The sequence below is a fragment of the Schistocerca cancellata genome, chromosome 1 (genome assembly GCF_023864275.1).
Source record: "Schistocerca cancellata isolate TAMUIC-IGC-003103 chromosome 1, iqSchCanc2.1, whole genome shotgun sequence".
In the NCBI taxonomy this organism is placed as follows: domain Eukaryota; kingdom Metazoa; phylum Arthropoda; class Insecta; order Orthoptera; family Acrididae; genus Schistocerca; species Schistocerca cancellata.
Window position 1 is genome coordinate 1,165,301,924 of NC_064626.1, and position 23,184 is coordinate 1,165,325,107.

Sequence of the window (23,184 nt, forward strand, 5' to 3'; positions counted from 1 at the left end):
GTCAGTATTGCCTCACGTGTTCCAACATTTCTACGGAATCCAAACTGATCTTCCCCCAGGTCGGCTTCTACCAGTTTTTCCCATTCGTCTGTAAAGAATTCGTGTTATTATTTTGCAGCCGTGACTTATTAAACTGACAGTTCGGTAATTTTCACATCTGTCAAGACCTACTTTCTTTGGGATTGGAATTATTATATTCTTCTTGAAGTCTGAGGGTATTTCGCCTGTCTCATACATCTTGCTCACCAGATGGTAGAGTTTTGCCAGGACTGGCTCTCCCAAGGCTGTCAGTAGTTCTAATGGAATGTTGTCTACTCCGGGGGCCTTGTTTCGACTCAGGTCTTTCAGTGCTCTGTCAAACTCTTCACGCAGTATCCTATCTCCCATTTCATCTTCATCTACATCCTCTTCCATTTCCATAATATTGTCCTTAAGAACATCTCCCTTGTATAGACCCTCTATATACTCCTTCCACCTTTCTGCTTTCCCTTCTTTGCTTAGAAGTGGTTTTCAATCTGAGCTCTTGATATTCTTACAAGTGGTTCTCTTTTCTCCAAAGGTCTCTTTAATTTTCATGTAGGCAGTATCTATCTTACCCCTACTGATATATGCCTCTACATCCTTACATTTGTCCTCTAGCCATCCCTACTTAGCCATTTTGCACTTCCTGTCGATCTCATTTTTGAGACGTTTGTATTCCTTTTTGCCTGCCTCATTTACTGCATTTTTATATTTTCTCCTTTCATCAATGAAATTCAGTATATCTTCTATTACCCAAGGATTTCTACTAGCCCTCGTCGTTTTACCTACGTGATGCTATGCTGCTTTCACTATTTCGTCTCTCAAAGCTACCCATTCTTCTTCTACTGATTTACTTTCCCCCATTCTTGTCAATCTTTCCCTAATGCTCTCCCTGAAACTCTCTACAACCTCTTGTTCTGTCAGTTTATCCAGGTCTCATTTTCTTAAACTCCCACCTTTTTGCAGTTTCTTCAGTTTTAATCTACAGTTCATAACCAATAGATTGTGGTCAGAGTCAACATCTGCCCCTGGAAATGTCTTACAGTTTGAAACCTGGTTCCTAAATCTCTGTCTTACCATTATATAATCTATCTGAATCTTTCCAGTATCTCCAGGGCTCTTCCGTGTATACAACCTTCTTTCATGATTCTTGAACCGAGTGTTAGCCATAATTAAGTTATGCTCTGTGCAAAATTATACCAGGCGGCTTCCTCTTTCATTCCTTACCCCCATTCCATATTCTCCTTTTACCTCTCCTTCTCTTCCTTTTCCTACTATCGAATTCCAGTCACCCAAGACTATTAAATTTTCGTCTCCCAAGACTATTACATTTTCGTCTCCCTTCACTACCTGAATAATTCCTTATATCTCGTAATACATTTCATCAATCTCTTCGTCATCTGCGGAGCTAATTGGCATATAAACATGTACTACTGTGGTAGGCGTGGGCTTCGTATCTATCTTGGACACAATAATGCGGTCATTATGCTCTTTGTAGTAGGTTACCCGCATTCCTATTTTTTATTCATTATTAAACCTACTCCTGCATTACTCCTATTTGATTTTGTATTTATAATCCTGTATTCACCTGATCAGTAGTCTTGTTCCTCCTGTCACCGAACTTTACTCATTCCCACTGTATCTATCTTTAACCTATCCATTTCAATTTTTAAATTTTCTAACCTACCTGCCCGATTAAGGGATCTGACATGCCACGCTCCGATCCGTAGAACGCCCGTTTTCTTTCTCCTGATAACGACGTCCTGCTGAGTAGTCCCCGCCCGGAGATCCGATTGGGGGACAATTTTACCTAAGAGGACGCCATCATCATTTAACCATACAGCAAAGCTGTATGCGCACGGGAAAAATTACGGCTGTAGTTTCCCCTTGCTTTCAGCCTTTCGCAGTACCAGCACAGCAAGGCCGTTTTGGTTAGTGCTGCAAGGCCAGATCAGTCAATCATGCAGACCGTTGCCTCTGCAACTACTAAAAAGGCCTCTTCAGGAACCACACGTTTGTCTGGCCTCTCAACAGATAACCATCCGTTGTGGTTGCACCTACGGTGCGGCTGTCTGTATCGCTGAGGCACGCAAGCCTCCCCACTAACGGCAGGGTCCATGGTTTCTAAGGCGAATGAAAGTTAGCAGAACAGTAATTCCAATACTGTTTTCTTATGTACGGGTACATTTAGTACAGTAGTTTAGTTCTTTTAAATACTGTTGTGTAGAGTAGGCATGCAGTAAAGGCTGTCCTTCCTACAAACTGCATTGACATGTTTTTTTATTATTATTGTTGTTGTTATTGGAGGTAGGCGAAATGCTACGCAGGCAGCGAAACTGTACAGAGAGAGATATCCTGATAAGAACCCACCTTCTCGACGGATGTTTTCTCGTCTTGTTGCGACGCTTCAGGAAATGGGAAGTTTCAATCCCCCATGACAATGCAATCGTCGTAGCACTCGAGACGAAGTTGCTGAAGTTACTGTTCTCGCTTCCATTGCTATGAATCCACATGTGAGCTCATCACAGCTTAACACGAGATTGGCATTCCTAAAACCATTGTACATCGTATTCTTAGACGCCACCGGTTCAATCCTTACCATGTTCACCTACATCAAGAATTGCATGGGAATGATTTCCAGAATCGTGTAGTTCTGTCAGTGGGCATAGCAGCAAATCCTCGGCAACCTGAACCTCTTCTCCAGTGTTCTGTTTACCGATGAATGTTCCTTCTCAAACTAAGGACTGGTAAATACAAGGAACATACATTATTTGTCGTGCGACAACCCACGAAGGCTTAGACAGGTGGAACAGCAGCGTCATTGGAGAGTTAACGTCTGGTATGGGATACTTGGTACTACAATTTCATCAATGGTAGTCTAAGCGGCACAGCGTATGCCAACTTCCTCAGACGAATTCTTCCTCCTCTTGTGGATGAAGTGCCGCTAAGAACCAGAATGCTTATGTGGTATCAACACGATAGATGTCCAGCACGTAATACCTTGCGTGCACGTTGTATTCTCAACCGAAGGTATCCTGTCAGATGGATTGGTCGAGGAGGAACAGTTACTTGGCCTGCTAGGTCTCCTGATTTAAATCCTCTGGACTTTTTTCTTTGGGGATGCATTAAAGACGTTGTCTACTGCGATATTGCAACAACTCCAGAGGACATGCAGGAACGTATCGTGTTTGCTTGTAATGCTCTTCAGCAGGCAACACTGGTAGCAGTAAATAATTCTTTCATTCAACGAGTGCACCAGTGTATCGGTGTCCAGGGTCACCACTTTGAGCACCTTTGAATGTTCTCCTCCTGGGCAATGGTACAGGAGAGTCAAAGTCAAATTTGTGTTATGTATTTACTTGGTTTCCATTTGTTTTCTGACAACTCCAGCAATTGGACGAGTTTGTGATCCCGGGTTCAAAGTCAATGTTGTATTATGTAATTAATAACGTTGTGTTTCTGTGAATGGTACATTGTGATACATTTTTGAATAGGTCTTTAGGTGAGGAAATGAATTACCGAATAAAAAGTACAGGATGCCATTTAAAAAAGTCATACCGCTGTTCATATCTTTGTAGGAAAAAAAAACAGAGCTACAACGAAGGCAGTCATGCTGATTGATGTCCCCCTGACAGCTGAAGAACATTTGCTTGAAACAATTTGTAGTCCGCAGCTCGTGGTCGTGCGGTAGCGTTCTCGCTTCCCGCGCCTGGGTTCCCGGGTTCGATTCCCGGCGGGGTCAGGGATTTTCTCTGCCTCGTGATGACCGGTTGTTGTGTGATGTCCTTAGGTTAGTTAGGTTTAAGTAGTTCTAAGTTCTAGGGGACTGATGACCATAGATTTTAAGTCCCATAGTGCTCAGAGCCATTTGAACCATTTTGAAACATTTTGTAATTTGCATCTGGAGAAACAGTTATGTAGGGTGGTCAAGATAAATGGGACACCCTGTATAACATCAACTGAAGTTTTTTAGTGTGAAAGTTGGGTTTTTGAAATCGTAAGTTGAAACCCGCCAGTGTGGATAATTTCATCATCTTAGTCGGAACTCCGCACCAACATTTAAACAGTAATTATAATCAGAGTTATGGACTTGACGTTGTTTCTAACAGAACCACCGCTTTCTACGCGTACTTCAGCCTGACTCGACTTCGTTCTCATGCTCTCCGGCCGTCTGTCGTTTGTGGGGTGCAGCCTTCGTACTGTGTAAGATGCAATATGATAAAATGTGGGCTGAAATGAAAGCATAACTCCCTCAGCACGTTGCGCACTGGACTGACCTCCACGCCCTTGTAAAACTTTCACCTGTCTAAACACCCAAGGTTAAGTCCCCCACTCCTGCTAGGCCCCACCATGGCAGCGAGCCAGTCCTCAAATCTTCCTGTTTGACTGCCTCGCACAGAACCTGCAAATAAACAACAAATTAATTGCGTAATTTTTTTAGTTTTGGAGTTTGTAATGAAAAGTTTATGACTTCCCGTATGCACACGTGCGAGTTGATCTTTCTTGTCCAGCCTCTGTAGGTGTTCTACATGTATACCCACATCTACATCCATACTCCGCAAGCCACCTGACGGTGTGTGGCGGAGGGTACTTTGAGTACCTCTATCGGTCCTCCCTTCTATTCCAATCTCGTATTGTTCGTGGAAAGAAAGATTATCGGTATGCCTCTGTGTGGGCTCTAATCTCACTGATTTTATCCTCATGGTCTCTTCGCGAGATACACGTAGGAGGGAGCAATATACTGCTTGGCTCCTCGGTGAAGGTATGTTCTCGAAACTTCAACAAAAGGCCGTACCGAGCTACTGAGCGTCTCTCTTGCAGACTCTTCCACTGGAGTTTATCTATCATCTCCGTAACGCTTTCGCGATTACTAAATAATCCTGTAACGAAGCGCGCTGCTCTCCGTTGGATCTTCTCTATCTCTACTATCAACCCTATCTGGTACGGATCCCACACTGGTGAGCAGTATTCAAGCAGTGGGCGAACAAGTGCACTATAACCTACTTCCCTTGTTTTCGGATTGCATTTCCATAGGATTCTTCCGATGAATCTCAGTCTGGCATCTGCTTTACCGACGATTAGTTTTGTATGGTCATTCCATTTTAAATTACTCCTAATGCCTACTCCCATATAATTTATGGAATTAACTTCTTCCAGTTGCTGACCTGCTATATTGTAGCTAAATGATAAAGGATCTATCTTTCTGTGTATTTGCAGCACATTACACTTGTCTACATTGAGATTCAATTGCCATTCCCTGCACCATGCGTCAATTCGTTGCAGAACCTCCTGCATTTCAGTACAATTTTCCATTGTTACAACCTCTCGATATACTATAGCAACATCCGCAAAAAGCCTCAGTGAACTTCCGATGTTATCCACACAGTCATTTATGTATATTGTGAATAGCAACGGTCCTACGACAGTCCCCTGCAGCACACCTGAAATCACTCTTACTTCGGAAGACTTCTCTCCATTGAGAATGACATGCTGCGTTCTGTTATCTAGGAACTCTTCAATCCAATCACACAATTGGTCTGATGGTCCGTATGCTCTTATTTTGTTCATTAAAGGACTATGGGGAACTGTATCGAACGCCTTGCGGAAGTCAAGAAACACGGCATCTACCTGGGAACCCGTGTCTATGGCCCTCTGAGTCTCGTGGACGAATTGCGCGAGCTGGGTTTCATACGATCGTTTTTTTCGAAACCTATAATGATTCCTCCAGAGTAGATTTCTAGTCTCCAGAAAAGTCATTATACTCGAACACAATACGTGTTCCAAAATTCTACAACTGATCGACGTTAGAGATATAGGTCTATAGTTCTGCACATCTGTTCGACGTCCCTTCTTGAAAACGGGGATGACCTGTGCCCTTTTCCAATCCTTTGGAACGCTACGCTCTTCTAGATACCTACGGTACACCGCTGCAAGAGGGGGGGGGGGGCAAGTTACTTCGCGTACTCTGTGTAAAATCGAACTGGTATCCCATCAGGTGCAGCTGCCTTTCCTCTTTTGAGCGATTTTAATTGTTTTTCTATCCCTCTGTCATCTATGTTGCGGTTGAGTGCTTTACGGAGGGTGCCACCATAGCGGCAGGGCAGAGTGGTGTGTGTGTTTATATATGTGTGTGTGCGCCTGCCTTGCAGCTGTGCGGCAACTGCCCCGAGACGCTGGTGTCGGCGGCGCTGCTGGCGCAGGACCACTGCGACGCCATCGACGTCAACCTGGGCTGCCCGCAGGCCATCGCGCGCCGCGGCCGCTACGGCGCCTTCCTGCAGGACGACTGGCCGCTGCTCGCCGACATCGGTGAGTCCGGCGCCACACTACGAGATATCTTTGATCAAAGTTGATATGTCGTATATTTATGTCAAAGAAATTTGACAGTGTAATAGGGAATACGAGGGTCACTCCAAAAGAAATGCACACTACTTTTTTTTTTTTTAATCCACCTTTTATTCTACACTACTGGCCATTAAATTGCTATACCAAGACGAAACGCAGATGATAAACGGGTATTCATTGGACAAATATATTATACTTGAACTGACATGTGATTACATTTTCACGCAATTTGGGTGCATAGATCCTGAGAAATCAGTATCCAGAACAACCAACTCTGGCCGTAATAACGACCTTGATACGCCTGGGCATTGAGTCAAACAGAGCTTGCATGGCGTGTACAGGTACAGCCGCCCATGTAGCTTCAACACGATACCACAGTTCATCAAGAGTAGTGATTGGCGTATTGTGACGAGCTAGTTGCTCGGCCACCATTGACCAGACGTTTTCAATTAGTCAGAGATCTGGAGAATGTGCCGGCCAGGGCAGCAGTCGAACATTTTCTCTATCCAGAAAGGCCCGAACAGGACCTGCAACATGCCGTCGTGCATTATCCTGCTGAAATGTAGGGTTTCGCAGGGATCGAATGAAGGGTAGAGCCACGGGTCGTAACGCATCTGAAATGTGACGTCCACTGTTCCAAGTGCCGTCAATGCGAAAAAGAAGTGGCCGAGACCTGTAACCAATGGCACCCCATACCATCACGCCGGGTGATATGCCAGTACGGCGATGACGAATACACGCTTCCAATGTGCGTTCACCGCGACGTCGCCAAACACGGATGCGACCATCCTGATGCTGTAAACAGAACCTGGATTCGTGCACCCAGGTTCGTCGTTGAATACACCATCGCAGGCGCTCCTGACTGTGATGCAGCGTTAACGGTAACCACAGCCATGGTCTCTGAGCTGATAGTCCATGCTGCTGCAAACGTCATCGAACTGTTCGTGCAGATGGTTGTTGTCTTGCAAACGTCCCCATCTGTTGGCTCAGGGATCGAGAGGTGGCTGCATGATCCGTTACAGCCATGTGGATAAAATGCCTGTCATCTCGACTGCTAGTGATACGAGGCCGTTGGGATCCAACACGGCGTTCCGTATTACCCTCCTGAACCCACCGATTCCATATTCTACTAACAGTCATTGGATCTCGACCAACGCGAGCAGCTATGTCGCGGTGCGATAAACCGCAATCGCGATAGGCTACAATCGGACAATCAGTTCGACGACGTTTGCTTGAGCATGGACTATCAGCTCGGAGACCATGGTTGCGGTTACCCTAGTCGCTGCATCACAGACAGAAGCGCCTGCGATGGTGTACTCAACAACGAACCTGGGTGCACGAATGGCAAAACGTCATTTTTTCGGATGAACCCAGGCTCTGTTTACAGCATCGTGATGGTCGGCATCCATGTTTGGCGACATCACGGTGAACGCACATTGGAAGCGTGTATTCGTCATCGCCATACTGGCGTATAACCCGGCGTGCTGGTATGGGGTGCCACTGGTTACACGTCTCGGTCACCTCTTGTTCGCATTGACGGCACTTTGAACAGTGGACGTCACATTTCAGATGCGTTACTACCCGTGGCTCTACCCTTCATTCGATCCCTGCGACACCCTACATTTCAGCAGAATAATGCACGACCGCATGTTGCAGGACCTGTACGGGCCTTTCTGGATACAGAAAATGTTCGACTGCTGCCCTGGCCAGCACATTTTCCAGATCTCCCACCAATTGAAAACGTCTGGTCAATGGTGGCCTAGCAACTGGCTCGTCACAATACGCCAGTCACTACTCTTGATGAACTATGGTATCGTGTTGAAGCTGCATGGGCAGCTGCACCTGTTCATGCCATCTAAGCTTTGTTTGACTCAATGCCCAGGCGTATCAAGGCCGTTATTACGGCCAGAGTTGGTTGTTCTGGGTACTGATTTCTCAGGATCTATGCACCCAAATTTCGTGAAAATGTAATCACATGTCAGTACTAGTATAATATACAGGGTGTTACAAAAAGGTACGGCCAAACTTTCAGGAAACATTCCTGACACACAAAGAAAGAAAATATGTTATGTGGACATGTGTTCGGAAACGCTTACTTTCCATGTTAGACCTCATTTTATTACTTCTCTTCAAATCACATTAATCGTGGAATGGAAACACTTGTCACAGGAAATGTTCAAAATGTCCTTCGTTAGCGAAGATACATGCATCCCCCCCTCCGTCGCATGGAATCCCTGATGCGCTGATGCAGCCATGGAGAATGGCGTATTGTATCACAGTCGTCCACAATACGAGCACGAAGAGTCTCTACATTTGGTACCGGGGTTGCGTAGACAAGAGCTTTCAAATGCCCCCACAAATAAAAGTCAAGAGGGTTGAGGTCAGGAGAGCGTGGAGGCCATGGACTTGGTCCGCCTCTACCAATCCATCGGTCACCGAACCTGTTGTTGAGAAGCGTACGAACACTTTGACTGAACTGTGCAGGAACTCCATGGTGCATGAACCACATGTTATTTCGTACTTGTAAAGGCACATGTTCTAGCAGCACAGGTAGAGTATCCCGTATGATATCATGATAACGTGCTCCATTGAGCGTAGGTGGAAGAACATGAGACCCAATCAAGACATCACCAACAATGCTAGTACTGTAGAGCAATGAGTCGCATGTTAACACAAGCACCGAAGTCAGCATTACCTTCCTTCAATTGGGCCAACTGGCGGTGAATCGAGGAAGTACAGTAATACTGACGAAACTAAAATGAGCTCTAACATGGAAATTAAGCGTTTCCGGACACATGTCCACGTAATATCTTTTCTTTATTTGTGTGTGAGAAATGTTTCCTGAAAGTTTGGCCGTACATTTTTGTAACATCCTGTATTTGCGCAATGAATACCCGTTTATCATCTGCATTTCTTCTTGGTGTAGCAATTTTAATGGCCAGTAGTGTAATATTCAGCCAAGTGTCCGGATAGTTTTGATGACATTGTGCATATTTATTATTCACCAGTATTCGAAGAAGAGTCGCAGCTGTATTATAGGCAAATGGGGGTCCAACCCCGTATTATTAAACCAGGTATTCTCATTGTTTTGGCTATCCCCCGTATGTGGACGGCTGTGGGAGGGATGCGCGTCGTGTTGCAGTGAGTTCGCTGCGGCGCGCGCTGCGCGTGCCGGTGACGTGCAAGATCCGCGTGTTCGCCGAGGTGGAGCGCACGGTGGCGTACGCGCGCATGCTGGAGTCTGCGGGCTGCCAGCTGCTGGCCGTGCACGGGCGCACGCGCGAGCAGCGCGGCCCGCTGACCGGCCTGGCCTCGTGGCCGCACATCGCGGCGGTGGCGCGCGCCGTGCGCGTGCCCGTCGTCGCCAACGGCAACGTGCGCTGCCTGGCGGACGCGCGCCGCTGCCTGCGCGAGACGGCCGCCGCCGCCGTCATGAGCGCCGAGGGCCAGCTGCGCAACCCGGCGCTGTTCGCGGGCCGCTCGCCGCCCGCCTGGGAGCCCGCGCTGCGCTACCTGCAGCTCGCCGCGCGGCACCCCTGCCCGCCCTCCGTCGCGCGCGGCCACCTCTTCAAGCTCTTCCAGCACTGGTCAGTCGCCACCACGCCTTCCCATTACGTCGCTTTCTCGCCTGCCTGCTTGCCTATTCGGTTCAAATTTTTTCATTTGATTTTAAACTACCCCGACATGAAGTTTTAAACGTGGCTCACAAGGAGAGTCCGCGACGTTGGCATCACTTCTGTGCACCTCTAAAGTGCGCGTCATTTACGATGGCGACCGAGTTTACGTTCGTTCTGCGCATCTGACGTCACAAAACACGAGTCAGCCAATGAACAGATGCCAGAGCTCGACTGCAGTGCAGAGCACGGACTAGTGTCTTCAGTTTTAGAAACGTTCAGTCGTAAATAAAGTAATTGAACAAAAGCAATGTCTTGATAGCAGACTTTCTTTCATGTTGTTGTTGTTGTTGTTGTTGTGGTCTTCAGTCCTGAGACTGGTTTGATGCAGCTCTCCATGCTACTCTATCCTGTGCAAGCTTCTTCATCTCCCAATACTTCCTACAACCTACATCCTTCTGAATCTGGTTAGTGTATTCATCTCTTGGTCTCCCTCTACGATTTTTACCCACCACGCTGCCCTCCAGTGCTAAATTTGTGATCCCTTGATGCCTCAGAACATGTCCTACCAACCGGTCCCTTCTTCTAGTCAAGTTGTGCCACAAACTCCTCCCCAATTCTATTCAATGCCTCCTCATTAGTTACGTGATCTACCCATCTAATCTTCAGCATTCTTCTGTAGCACCACACTTCGAAAGCTTCTATTCTCTTCTTGTCCAAACTATTTATCGTCCATGTTTCACTTCCATACATGGCTACACTCCATACAAATACTTTCAGAAACGACTTCCTGACACTTAAATCTATACTCATGTTAACAAATTCCTCTTCTTGAGAAACGCTTTCCTTGCCATTGCCACTCTACATTTTATATCCTCTCTACTTCGACCATCATCAATTATTTTGCTCCCCAAATAGCAAAACTCATTTACTACTTTAAGTGTCTCATTTCCTAATCTAATTTCCTCAGCATCGCCCGAATTAATTCGACTACATTCCATTATCCTCGTTTTGCTTTTGTTGATGTTCATCTTATATCCTCCCTTCAAGACACTGTCCATTCCGTTCAACTACTCTTCCAAGTCCTTCGCTGTCTCTGACAGAATTACAATGTCATCGGCGAACCTCAACGTTTTTATTTCTTCTCCGTGGATTTTAATACCTACTCCGAATTGTTCTTTTGTTTCCTTTACTGCTTGCTCAATATACAGATTGAATAACATCGGGGACAGTCTACAACCCTGTCTCACTCCCTTCCCAACCGCTGCTTCCCTTTCATGCCCCTCGACTCTTATAACTGCTTTCTTTCATAGAAAGTTTGAAAAATCATTCTTTATACCAATTGCTTCATAATTTTTTAATTAATTAAACTAAACAAGCAATAATCCTCCTAATTCAGACGATAGCAAGGAAATGTGTTTGTATCATTCTTATTAACCGCTTTTTCGCAATAAAGAACAGCGGTAATTGTTTCTTTCCTATTGTACTTTGGCGAAACGTCAGTAATTCATAGTCATACCAACAGTGTTTCTCAGTATTTTGCGTACTATTTTAAAGTCCTTCGGAAGGTCAATTGAATGACGAGCTGCGTTAGCGTAATGCTGAAAGTTTTTGGCTGCTAAGCGAAAGGTTCCGAGTTCAAACCATGTTCTGTGCTTAATATTTTCTTTATTTAAAAACAATATGGAAGTGTCTTACTTTATGAATTTTATTCGTTTGAATGTAATTTTTTGAAATTTCTAGTGGCAACTAAAATAGACCATACGGGAAGTATACGCTGTGGACTTTTACCTCTGCAAACTCTTCAAAATTTCGTACAATGGTTTACTACGGGGGGAAGGTATCAGTCAAGAAGATGTGTAAAACTCAAATTATTGGGCCAAATAGTTTTTGTGAAATCGAATGATAAAGTGTGTCAAAGCAGTCGAAACACCACGTGTCTGCACAGGCAAGCAGTGCAGTGATGACAAAATCGCGCACAGCGCGGTATGCGGGGAGCACGTCTCTGTAGCAGCGAAAGGGTTAATGCGGCCGTGGTGGCTTTACTTCATAAACTGCGCGCTCCCCCCTAAACGTAAGCCTGCGAACTATACTATGGCGCTGCTTCTATTGGCGCGTGCAACTGGCAACGCAGCAATCTCCCGCGTCTGGGCGAGCATGCGCGAACCGCCAAGATAAAAGAATTGAACTATAGTAGGCCTTTAAAACAACAATGTGCAATTCGGAAGGTGCACTACTCTAACAATTCCGAGACAATCGCAAGAGAAGTTTTATATACGTCTGTCATGTACTAATGTATCTGTGCGTAGATGCCAGACATTAGAGTTCGTGGCGGTCGAGTGGTTAGCTCTCGAACTTCGTAAGATGAACGTGTACGAGTTGACGGTTCGAGCCCCGCCCAAAACTTCATTTTCGTAGTACGAGCGTAAATCCTGTGATACTCAAAATATTTGCAACTACACTATATGGTCCGGGTGTATGTCTTTTGCTCGCGTATCGTGTCATTTCTGGAAACCCACAATCTACTCTGTAGGAATCAACAAGGATTCCGGAAACAGCAATCGTGTGAGACCCAACTCGCTTTATTTGTTCATGAGACCCAGAAAATATTAGATACCGGCTCCCAGGTAGACGCCATTTTCCTTGACTTCCGGAAGGCGTTCGATACAGTTCCGCACTGTCGCCTGGTAAACAAAGTAAGAACCTACGGAATATCATACCAGCTGTGTGGCTGGATTGAAGAGCTTTTAGCAAACAGAACACAGCATATTGTTCTCAATGGAGAGACGTCTACAGTCGTTAAAGTAATCTCTGGTGTGCCACAGGGGAGTGTTATGGAAGCGTTGCTTTTCACAGTATGTATAAATGACCTAGTAGATAGTCTCGGAAGTTCCATGCAGCTTTTCGTGGATGATGCTGTAGTATACTGAGAAGTTGCAGCATTAGAAAATTGCAGCGGATACGCACTTGGTGCAGGGAGTGGCAACTGACCCTTAACATAGACAAATGTAATGTATTGCAAATAGGATCCCTTATTCTATGATTATATGATAGCGGAACACACACTGGTAGCAGTTACTTCTGTAAAATATCTGGGAGTATGTGTACAGAATGATTTGAAGTTGAATGATCATATAAAATTAACTGTTGGTAAGGTGGGTACCAGGTTGAGATTCATTGGAAGAGTCCTTAGAAACTGTAGTCCATCAACTGAGGAGGTGGCTTACAGAAAGCTCATTCGACCTATACTTGAGTATTGCTCATCAGTGTGGGATCCGTACAAGCTCGGGTTGACAGAGGAGATAGAGAAGATCCAAAGAAGAGCGGCGCGTTTCGTCACAGCGTTATTTGGTAAGTGCGATAGCATTACGGAGATGTTTAGCAAACTCAAGTGGCAGACTCTGCAAGAGAAGCGCTCTGCATCGTGGTGTAGCTTGCTGTCCAGGTTTCGAGAGGGTGCGTTTCTGGATGAGGTATCGAATATATTGCTTCCCCCTACTTATACCTCCCGAGGAGATCACGAATGTAAAATTAGAGAGATTCGAGCGTGCACGGAGGCTTTCCGGTAGTTGTTCTTCCCGCGAACCGTATGTGACTGGAACAGGAACGGGAGGTAATGACAGTGGCACGTAAAGTGCCCTCCGCCACACACCGTTGGGTGGCTTGCGGAGTATAAATGTAGATGTATATTAGCAATGTCTCACCTCTATGCACGTCAACTGCCAAATCTACATCTACATCGATACTCTGCAAATCACATTTAAGTGCTCAGCAGAGGGTTCATCAAACCACCTTCACAATTCTCTGATTCCAGTCTCGTACGGCGTGCGGAAAAAAATAACACCTATATCTTTCTGAGCGAGTTCTGATTTCCCTTATTTTATTACAGTGATGAGACCTGCCTCTGTGCCTGCAGCTGGAAGTGTCGAGGTGCAAAGTAGTTCTGGGTACCTTGCCAGATCACACGCATAAGGGATTTCACAAATCATGACAGGCAAACATTTTCGGGAAAACTCTATCCGTTTCTTCATTTATTTGTCTACAGTTATAAATATGTCTGTTCTAATAATTAAATTTAATTAAAAATAGAAATTAGTCGAATAACATTAAATTCGCTGAAACTTCATGCAAATTCACGTGGTTTTTAAATTATATTATCTCTTAAACGACATGTAAATTAAATAATATAACCATTGATGATAAAAATATAGATTAAAAATTAAGTTTGAGTGCGACTCGAACCGTCAATTCGTACAGGTTCGTCGTATGAAGCTCGAACGCTAACAAGTTGACCACCATTAACTCTAAAGTTCTACTCCTACACGCAGACACACGAGCTGCGATTTTCTCCGGATTACCAGAGTAGTGCACTTTACTACCTGCACATTACGTTTTTCTAATGGCCTGCTAAAGGTGTACAAAGTTCAAAGTAAATGTGTGGTCCCAACGTCGTGGCCTCCCCGTTTCAGAACAGGATGACAGTGCAATATTAAGTCACTTTCTTGTGGATCCGTTCGGTAACTGTGAGGCTGGCAGTAAATGCCTGATGTCAAGGCTGTCCTGTATGACTGGCACGGTGCACTGGTAGTATCGGAATGCATTTCAGGGGGTATACGTGCAGACAGGCGTGGCCAAACAGAGAGAGGGAGGAGGAGGAGCCAGATAGTCAGAGCAGAAGAGGTGATGGATAGAGATGGAGGGAAGGAGCAGATAGCCAGAGGGTGCAAGGAGGTGTAGAGGGACAGAGGGAGGGAGGAGGGGGTGGGGGGCAGGCAATGGACAAAGAACATGTGGTGAGGGACATAGACTGTGAGAGGAGGGAGGAGGAGATGCAAGCAGTAAATGTGACATGCATACACACAAGGCCGAAGCTGCAGATATAAAACTAGTATTGAAATAAAAAATATTATAAAAATCATATAAAACTAGTTCTGATTGCTACTTTATTCTGTTTGTTACAAAAATAACAATTAACCAGACTGATATAGGTAGGTACAACAGTGTCCTTCAGACATGATCTGTTAATTCTCCCTCACATTAAAAACAGAGACACAAGTGTGTGGAGAGTTATTCTCTTCTGCTTGGTCCTGTAATTACAGTTCATTAACACACTGGCTGCCATCTGTGTCAATTTGATACATGAAGTAACTTTCTTGGCAGGCCATGTGCATCAAATTGATCCACATATCCCAGGCAGTCCTTATAATTCGTATACACACCTACATTGAATTCAAATTGATTTGTAGCCTCTCTGGCTTCCTGCAGAGGCCGTCAACTTTTGCTTTCAAAATTTGCTGACAGATTGGGTGACAGTCAGCTCTCACACTTTAACCTGCAGTCAACTGTTTTGTTGCATTTGCGACCTCAGTTACAGTCATGGTAACTCAACCAGCAGTGTTGTTAGAGGTTTTGTGCGTTTGAACTTCAGGAGATATGATGTCACAAACACTGAGATGAATTTGCTTTTGCTTAAAGCTGAGCACAAAGTATCCACACTTCACTCATCCAGTGTTTGATATTGAGGGCGCTTCGTAACTTCCGACAAACTTTGAGCATAATTTCAAACCTTTTATAACCTTTTGCTCACTTCCATGCCTAATGTCAAATATTTAATAGACATTTGAAGCTGTTTTGTATCCGTGAGTTTGATTTTTTTAAAAGTATTGTCTGGAGAAACTCCAGAAATATTTGGTGTGGTCTTGATGGAGTTTATAAGAGGTAAATATTGAGAATTTGCTTTAAATGCTCAGAAATGTCAAATTGTGCACTTTGCAAAACAAAAAATTGTAATATGGTATGACTAAACTATTATAAAGCCACTGGAATCAGTCAACTCATACAGATAGCTATGAATGAAAATTTGGAGGGATATGGAATGGAATGACCACATAGACTAAGTTGTAGGTAAAACAAATGCCAGGCTTCAGTTTATAGGTAGAATACTTGGGAAAGTCAATCACTCTACAAGGTGAGTGCATACAATTCACTGTTGCAACCCATCAAAGAACATTTTCACGTGTGTGAGACCTGTAACAAATAGAACTAACAGAATACTGAATGTGTATAAAGAGCAGGGCACCTTCCAAACTTCTGTGAAGTTTGGAAGGTAGGAGATGAAGTACTGGCAGAATTGAAGCAGTGAGGGATGGTCGTGAGTTGTGCTTGGGTAGCTCAGTGGTAGAGCATTTGCCCGCGAAAGGCAAAGGTCCCGAGTTCGAATCTCGGTCCGGCACACAGTTTTAATCGATTAAATTAATTACGGCATACGTGAAGGGATTTCAAAGGTGGAATGGAGAGAATCCGTAATAACTGGTACATTGGAAAGTACCGTTTTCCATGCCCTTTACTGTGGTTTGCAGAGTGTTGATGACATATAGTACCATGTAACACCATCTCTTGCCCTAATAATGGCATCAATTGGGCAAGGAAGAGAGTCCAAAAATTTCTTCAGGAATGCTGCCTACAGCTGATGTTATCATCAAGGAAGACAAAAGTGCCTGTAGTACCCTCATCATGGAGATGTAGAAGAGGTGACAACACTTGGTTATGGTGAATGTTGCAATAAATATTCTGATTGCCTGAATGAGTGGGCCCAAGGTGTGGTATGAAAAACACCTGCAAACCATCACAGAACCATGTCCAGTCTGAACTAAACTCTCCACACACTGTGGGCTAAACACCCCATTGTGCTGTGGTTGCACTTGACACCTTGCACCATTGAAAAGAGGGAGTGTTGCAAATTGTCAGACCACAGTGCAGGCCTCCAGTGCACTGCTGTCCAGTTTCTATGTTTCTATGTTTGCTTTATGTGCGACAGTGAGCAGTGTCCTCTTGTGAGGTACTCAACTCTAAAATGACTATCACAGGATGTTCCCCTTTATGTGTTCATTTAGAAACTGGTTGAGATGGACCTGCATTCACTAACAGCAGCAATTCCCTTTGTGTTTGAAACTGATTGTCATTAACAAGGCATGACATTCATCTTGAGTTCCTGTCACTTGGAATCTTTTTACGATCTCCCTTCTTGTGCCATGTTACACAGCCACGAGTGGTACACCATTCTTTGTAAACACATTGGACAGTCTGCATTGACACACTAACAAATTGGGCAGTTTCATTCATGGTGTGTTGTCATGGGTGCATCCAAACATGATATTTTCTTTCAGCCATTCTGTCAGATCTCCATGTTGACCCATTTTACTGCACTTACTTTCACATACAGTACATTCCACTTGACAACTACAACTTATGCACATTTGGTGTGTCACATGACCACCTAGTACAAGTTCTGTGTGTGTGTGTGTGTGTGTGTGTGTGTGTGTGTGTGTGTGTGTGAGAGAGAGAGAGAGAGAGAGAGAGAGAGAGAGATTTTGGTGCAAGGACTTAGAACAAACATGTGAGATAGGCAAAGATAAGGACAGCCAAGCATGTCCACTTCAGGGCTGATTTGAGCCAGTTGTAATATTCATGTGAGACACGTTACACACTCATGTGACTGGTTCTAGAATATTACTAAAGTGTGTGGGACCTGTACCAGATAGGATTAATTGGGAATATTGAATGTATGTGGAGAAGGGCAGCACAAATGTTCACAGGTTTTTTTCACCCATGGGACAATGTTACAGAGATGCTCAAGAAACTGAATCGGCATACTTTTGAAGAGTAAACTATCTTGAGAAAGTCGTCTAACAAAGTTTCAAAAACTGGCTTTAAATGATGACTCTACCAATATACTACAAACCACCTCATATCGCGCAATAGGGATCATGAGGATAAGATTAGTATAATTACAATGTGCACAGATACATTCAAACAATCATTCTTCCCACGCTCCAGAAGTGAATGGAGCGGGAAGAAACCATAATAACTGGTGCAATGAGACATATCCTGTGCCATGCATTTCACGGTGGTTTTACTTAATTTTTTTTTTAAATTTTAACTAATTACCATTAACATGTGTGAATATAATCTGTATTTTCATAATAGAGAAACGTTGACCCACAGTTTTAAAGAATACAACACCAGATCTAATTTTGTGCTTAGTTTTATGTATGTAATTGATTTTCTAAATTATTTTGACTATTACTAGTTAGTATCTTTTATTATAGGGCGAAATCAGTAATTGTTTTGTAACTTAAATTCTATTGTTGACATATAAACAAATATAAATTCTGTGATAACGGTAAACATTTGAAACACAAAATGCTAGTATTCTTAAAGTATTCATTTGTCTCTATCTGAAAACATGTTAGCAAAGCCAATCCTTAATTAATTCAAAAGTAATAATCAGTTTTGCCAAAGTATTGTGTGCATAACATTATATGTTAATTTCATGATTTAAACAAATAATTCGGCATAACTCTTGTAGTAGAAGAAACTGTTAAAAGTAAAGAATCTTTGATGTATGCAGTTAATTTAATGAGTCAAGTTTTAATTGTAATTTCTGTACATTTAAATTTGAACATTGTGTAGTTTCAGTACCTATTATTGTGATGATATATAAGGCCCCGATTTTTGATCCCGAGATAATCAGCCCACGACCGACTTTCAGACAAGAAACTTGTGTTGGTTAGAACAACAACAATGCTTGAAATTAACTGTGAAATAAGTGTTAAACAATTACGCCATGTGTAAAAACAATGACAAGGTCTGTTCCATACGTACCTTTCTACTCTTCAAGAACTGTGAACCTTGTGGTTAGGTTTTACTGCTCGTAGATGTTCAACAGGAAACTATTGTAGCAGTATCTATTAACGAGGCTTATCGAAAGTTAAACAATAGTGCACTGGCCGTACAACTATGTATTATTAGGGGGTTGTGAACAGTGAAATTAAAGTACTGTGAAACACAACTGTGCACCTGTTGGCTACATTATTTACAGTAGTCAGTGTCGGAATCCACAACCCATTTTTCAGCCAGTGTAGCAACACAGTACGTCAACACCAAGGACACCAAACAAAATAAAGCAGGCAGAACTGCTACAACTGCACTCTCCCAGTACACTGTCAGTGAACCAAAGTCTACCACCTGCTTCATCTATGGCTGAGGCTATGTGACCATATCTCCACAAAGTGTTACACCCAAATATTTGTATGAGTAGACTGATTTCAACTGTGAGACTGACATTGTAGTCATTAGATACGACATTCATGTGGATTGTGAAGTGCACAATTTCACAGTAATGAACATTTTAAAGCAAGTTGCCGGTCTTTGTGCCACTTTGAAATTTTTTCAGCCTCTGAGTGAACATCTGAGTAGATTTTTTTTCCATATATTACTTTGTTATAGACAACTGCAATCTCTCTAAAGAGTCTGAGGTTATTAATATTGTCTGGCAGATCATTAATATACAACACTATGAAGTTAAGTTAGTTCAACATCTGTCAGTGGCTCTCCAACCAACATGACTTGTTGTACACCCCCCTCCCCTCCTCCTCCCCTCCCACCACCACCACCACCACCACCACCACCACCACCACCACCACCACACCAAGAAATCCTCAATTCAGTCATAATTTTCTTTCGATATCCCATACTACTGTACTTTAATTAACAAGCAACTGTGTAGTGCTGAATCAAATGCTTCTTGGAAGTGAGCAAACACTGCATCTGCATGATTGCCTTGAAATGAAAGGATCTTGCAGCATTACTGGCCAGGAGACCCCATCTGGGGTTGTTCAGGCACCTTGTGGAAGTCTTTTTATTTGACAGCACTTCAGCAACTTGCATGCTTTTGTGGTGAAGATGAGATGAAACAATTAGGACACACAAACACCCAGTCCTCAAGTGAAGAAAATATTTGGTACCTCAATCCTGCAGCTCCAACTTTAGCCTCATTATTTTCCTCAGCACTTTGAAGATGACAAGGTCATACGATGCAACAGGTACCATAAGAATTTGTTATGGCCAGTTTTCAAGGTCTGGCCAAATGCTGGAAAAATGGTTTGATTTAACAGGGAGGTATGTTGAAAAGTAAGATAAATTTCAGCCTAGTACTTGCAGTAGTGATGTAGCTATCCCATTTAGTGATATGTTTATTGGGTAGCTTTATTGAAGTGGAAGTGCTCCTCAAAAGCAAAAGTCATTAATTGGAAAACTGAGATCTTCTATTTGGCATAGATTGACCCAAATACCTGGCATCATAACAACTTGGCCTCCTGACCAGGCTGTGTCTAAGGAAATCAGAAATGAGGCTTGGCCACCATTCTTACCTGCTTGTGCAGGTGGCAAAATGAACAGTTCAGAGCTCAGATCAGGAAGGATTGGAACTGTGCTGCTAGTTCATGTCCCACAAAAATATTACGATGACATTTTAAACTAAACAAGTTGAAATGAAAGAAAGATACGGTTGTGCCTAAAACAAGAGGAATCTTGCATACTGAGTTTGACATACTATTGATAGAAAAGCAGAGTTAAGCAGAAAATAATGGTGAAAGAAAGAGGCATCAAAACAATATGTCTAAAAGAGTGGGAGGAAGCATGCCTAGTTTTGATCCAAGCAGAAAATAATAAATCTCTGGAACAGGTTTTGGGTAAAAAAGTAGCCTCTCTATAATCTATCCAGCTGACATGATTATGTAAACTGTGACTTTTTAAAGAGGCTCTAAAGTTGTTATTGATGAGATGGACCACCTTCTGTGACTGTCAGTCTAAGTGCTATGTGGAATCATGTTTGACGCCATGGCTGACCCCTGAGGTAGCCAGTAGAACCAACAGAAACAGAAATGTCAGTGAGTGCGAGAATGAAGACGACAGGGCTAACACTGACTGAAGTGCAGAGGTTGGTCATACTAAAACAACTGAAAGACCTTATTGCACAAGAGCATAGCAACAAGTTCTTGGAACTTTGTTAATAGATTTTCTCGGGATAGTTTATGTCTGTCTTAAACTCTTTCAGTTTAGTTTCTTCAGCATCTGTGTGACACTCGCTCTAAACTTGTGACCCTTCCTGCTGCCCTTCTCCGTATATGTTCAATATTCCCTGTTAGTCCTATTTGGTGAGGATCCCACACACTTGAGCAATATTCTAGAAACGGCTGCATGAATGGTTTGTAAGCAATCTCGTTTGTAGACTGATTGCATTTCCCCAGTATTCTACCAATGAACCAAAGTCTACCACCAGCTTTACACATAACTGGGCCTATATGACTATTTCATTTCATATCCCTACAAAGTGTTACGCCCAGGTATTTGTATGAGCTGGCTGATTCTAGCAGTGACTCATTGATATTATAGTCATAGGGTACTATATTTTTTTCATGTCGTGAAGTGCACAATTTTAAAGTTCTGAACATTTAAAGGAAGTCGCCAATCTTTGCACCAGTTTGAAATCTTATCAAGATTTGACTGAATAATTTATGCAGAGTCTTTCGGACAGTACTTCATGATAGACAACTGCATCATATGTAAAAGGTCTGAGGCTACTATCAATATCATCCATCTGCATGGTCATTAATATAAAACATGAACACCAAGTGTCCCAACACACTTCCCTGTGGCACACCTGAAATTACTTCCAGATCTGATGATGACTCTCCATCCAAGATAACATGCCACTTCCTCCGTACTAAAAAGTCCTCAACCCGGTCACAAATTTCACTTGATACCCAATGTGACTGAAATTTTGACAATAAGCATTTGTGTGATACTGAGTTAAATACTTTTTGGAAATCAAGAAATATTGCTTCTGGCACTGCCTTGATCAATAGCTTTCAGTGTGAGAAAAGCACCAGTTGGGTTCACATGAACTATGTTTTCGGGATCCATGCTGGCTGTCACTGAGGAGGCGACTCTGTTCAAAATACCTCATAATATGTTCTAAGATTCTGCAACAAAATGATGTCAAGGACATAATAATATAATATGTAGTACAGGGGGAAGTACTTTCTGCCATGTCCTTCACAGTGGTTTGCACAGCACGGAAGTAGATAGATCAGTTTAAACTGTCTGTGTGTATGAAGTGTAATTATGCACTCAATTAAGAAAGCTTGTTGATTAATTACTTTGAATTTATTAACTGAATAAATTAATTTAGTTGCTAAACACTATAAAGTCAGGCAGTCAAAACTTTTCATCAATCTATTCAACTTGGGAGTGAGGGGGTGGGGTTGGGAATCATGAAAGCATTGCTAATCTTGTTTCTCCTACTCTGGAGTGCTTTAAGCTTTTTTCATTCAACAAGCATTTATTATTTCCAGCATACTGAAAGCAAAGATAATTAAACATGCTACTGAATGTCACTTAAACAGTGCCTCACAAAACCAGTGACCTATGCATTTTTTGATATCCACTTGCATTAATGACAGCTAACTACACCCAGCTCCCTGAACCACCACTACTGTGCACTGTCAAGAGTGGTTGACCGTGTTCCATTCAAAATATTTGTAACCTGTGAAAATTTTCAGAAAATGTACACTGAAACTGAAGGTGTTTTTTCATTCTCTCAATAACTGCTTTGATTGATTCAATACGTATATTACTTACTACCGTCTTCCGTATGGGAAAATCAGTGATGCTGAAATTCTGAGAATTGTTACCTCCACCAGGTTTCCAAATTATTTTAGCATCTACTTACCAGTTATGGAGGCAGAAACAACTAGGAAAGGAGTCATAGATGCAAATGAAAAAAATAAAAATATTTGTTGTTTCTCTAGCTTTTAGGGGCTCCTAAAGCTGAGGTGATGGAGAAGGGTGGGTTGAAGATGTAGTACAGGAGGACAAAGCTACATCAAGCCCCCAAAATGGGAGAGAAATAAAAGGAAATGGAGGGACTAATTGAACTGTAGCAATTGATCAAATTGTAGGCTGCTATAAATGAGCATCAGGCAGTCAATAAATCACGGGTGCTAATTTATCCTGAGAGGGATGTTCTGAGAATTGAAGATTCAGTGTCTGATTTTTCATTCATATGCCTTATAACCATATTTCAGTTGTCTCATATGCAGCTATCAAGAATTATACAGACTTCTTTTAAGACAGTATTAATTTTCATTTCTGAGTAATCCAGTGTTTCTCTACTTTTACAATGCCTGTGTTCAACACTTGCAAGAAAACTAATTTTCATGTTCTTTTGGAAGTATTATTTTCATCAGGACCAATTTTTCCTTGTGGTAGTCAGTGAAGTATATGCCAAGTGAGTGCTGTACATTGTAACTAGTATTTGCCATAATATAGTCATTGTGGGAAATTTCTCTGTTGTTTCCGT

The 23,184-nt window shown here is 42.9% G+C and overlaps 1 protein-coding gene and 1 non-coding gene across 2 annotated transcripts in view; both read left to right on the plus strand.

The window, feature by feature from the left end:
- The window catches only part of LOC126093788 (tRNA-dihydrouridine(16/17) synthase [NAD(P)(+)]-like), a 259,337-nt gene that overhangs the window by 217,297 nt on the left and 18,856 nt on the right, over positions 1-23,184 (plus strand). The window contains exons 3-4 of the mRNA XM_049908746.1: positions 6,171-6,330; positions 9,509-9,953. Of these exons, the coding sequence (XP_049764703.1) occupies positions 6,171-6,330; positions 9,509-9,953 (605 nt within the window). The remainder of the gene's footprint in view (positions 1-6,170; positions 6,331-9,508; positions 9,954-23,184) is intronic.
- Trnas-cga (transfer RNA serine (anticodon CGA)) lies at positions 16,140-16,213 on the plus strand. Its single transcript has one exon. It is a non-coding gene; the product is annotated as a tRNA-Ser (tRNA).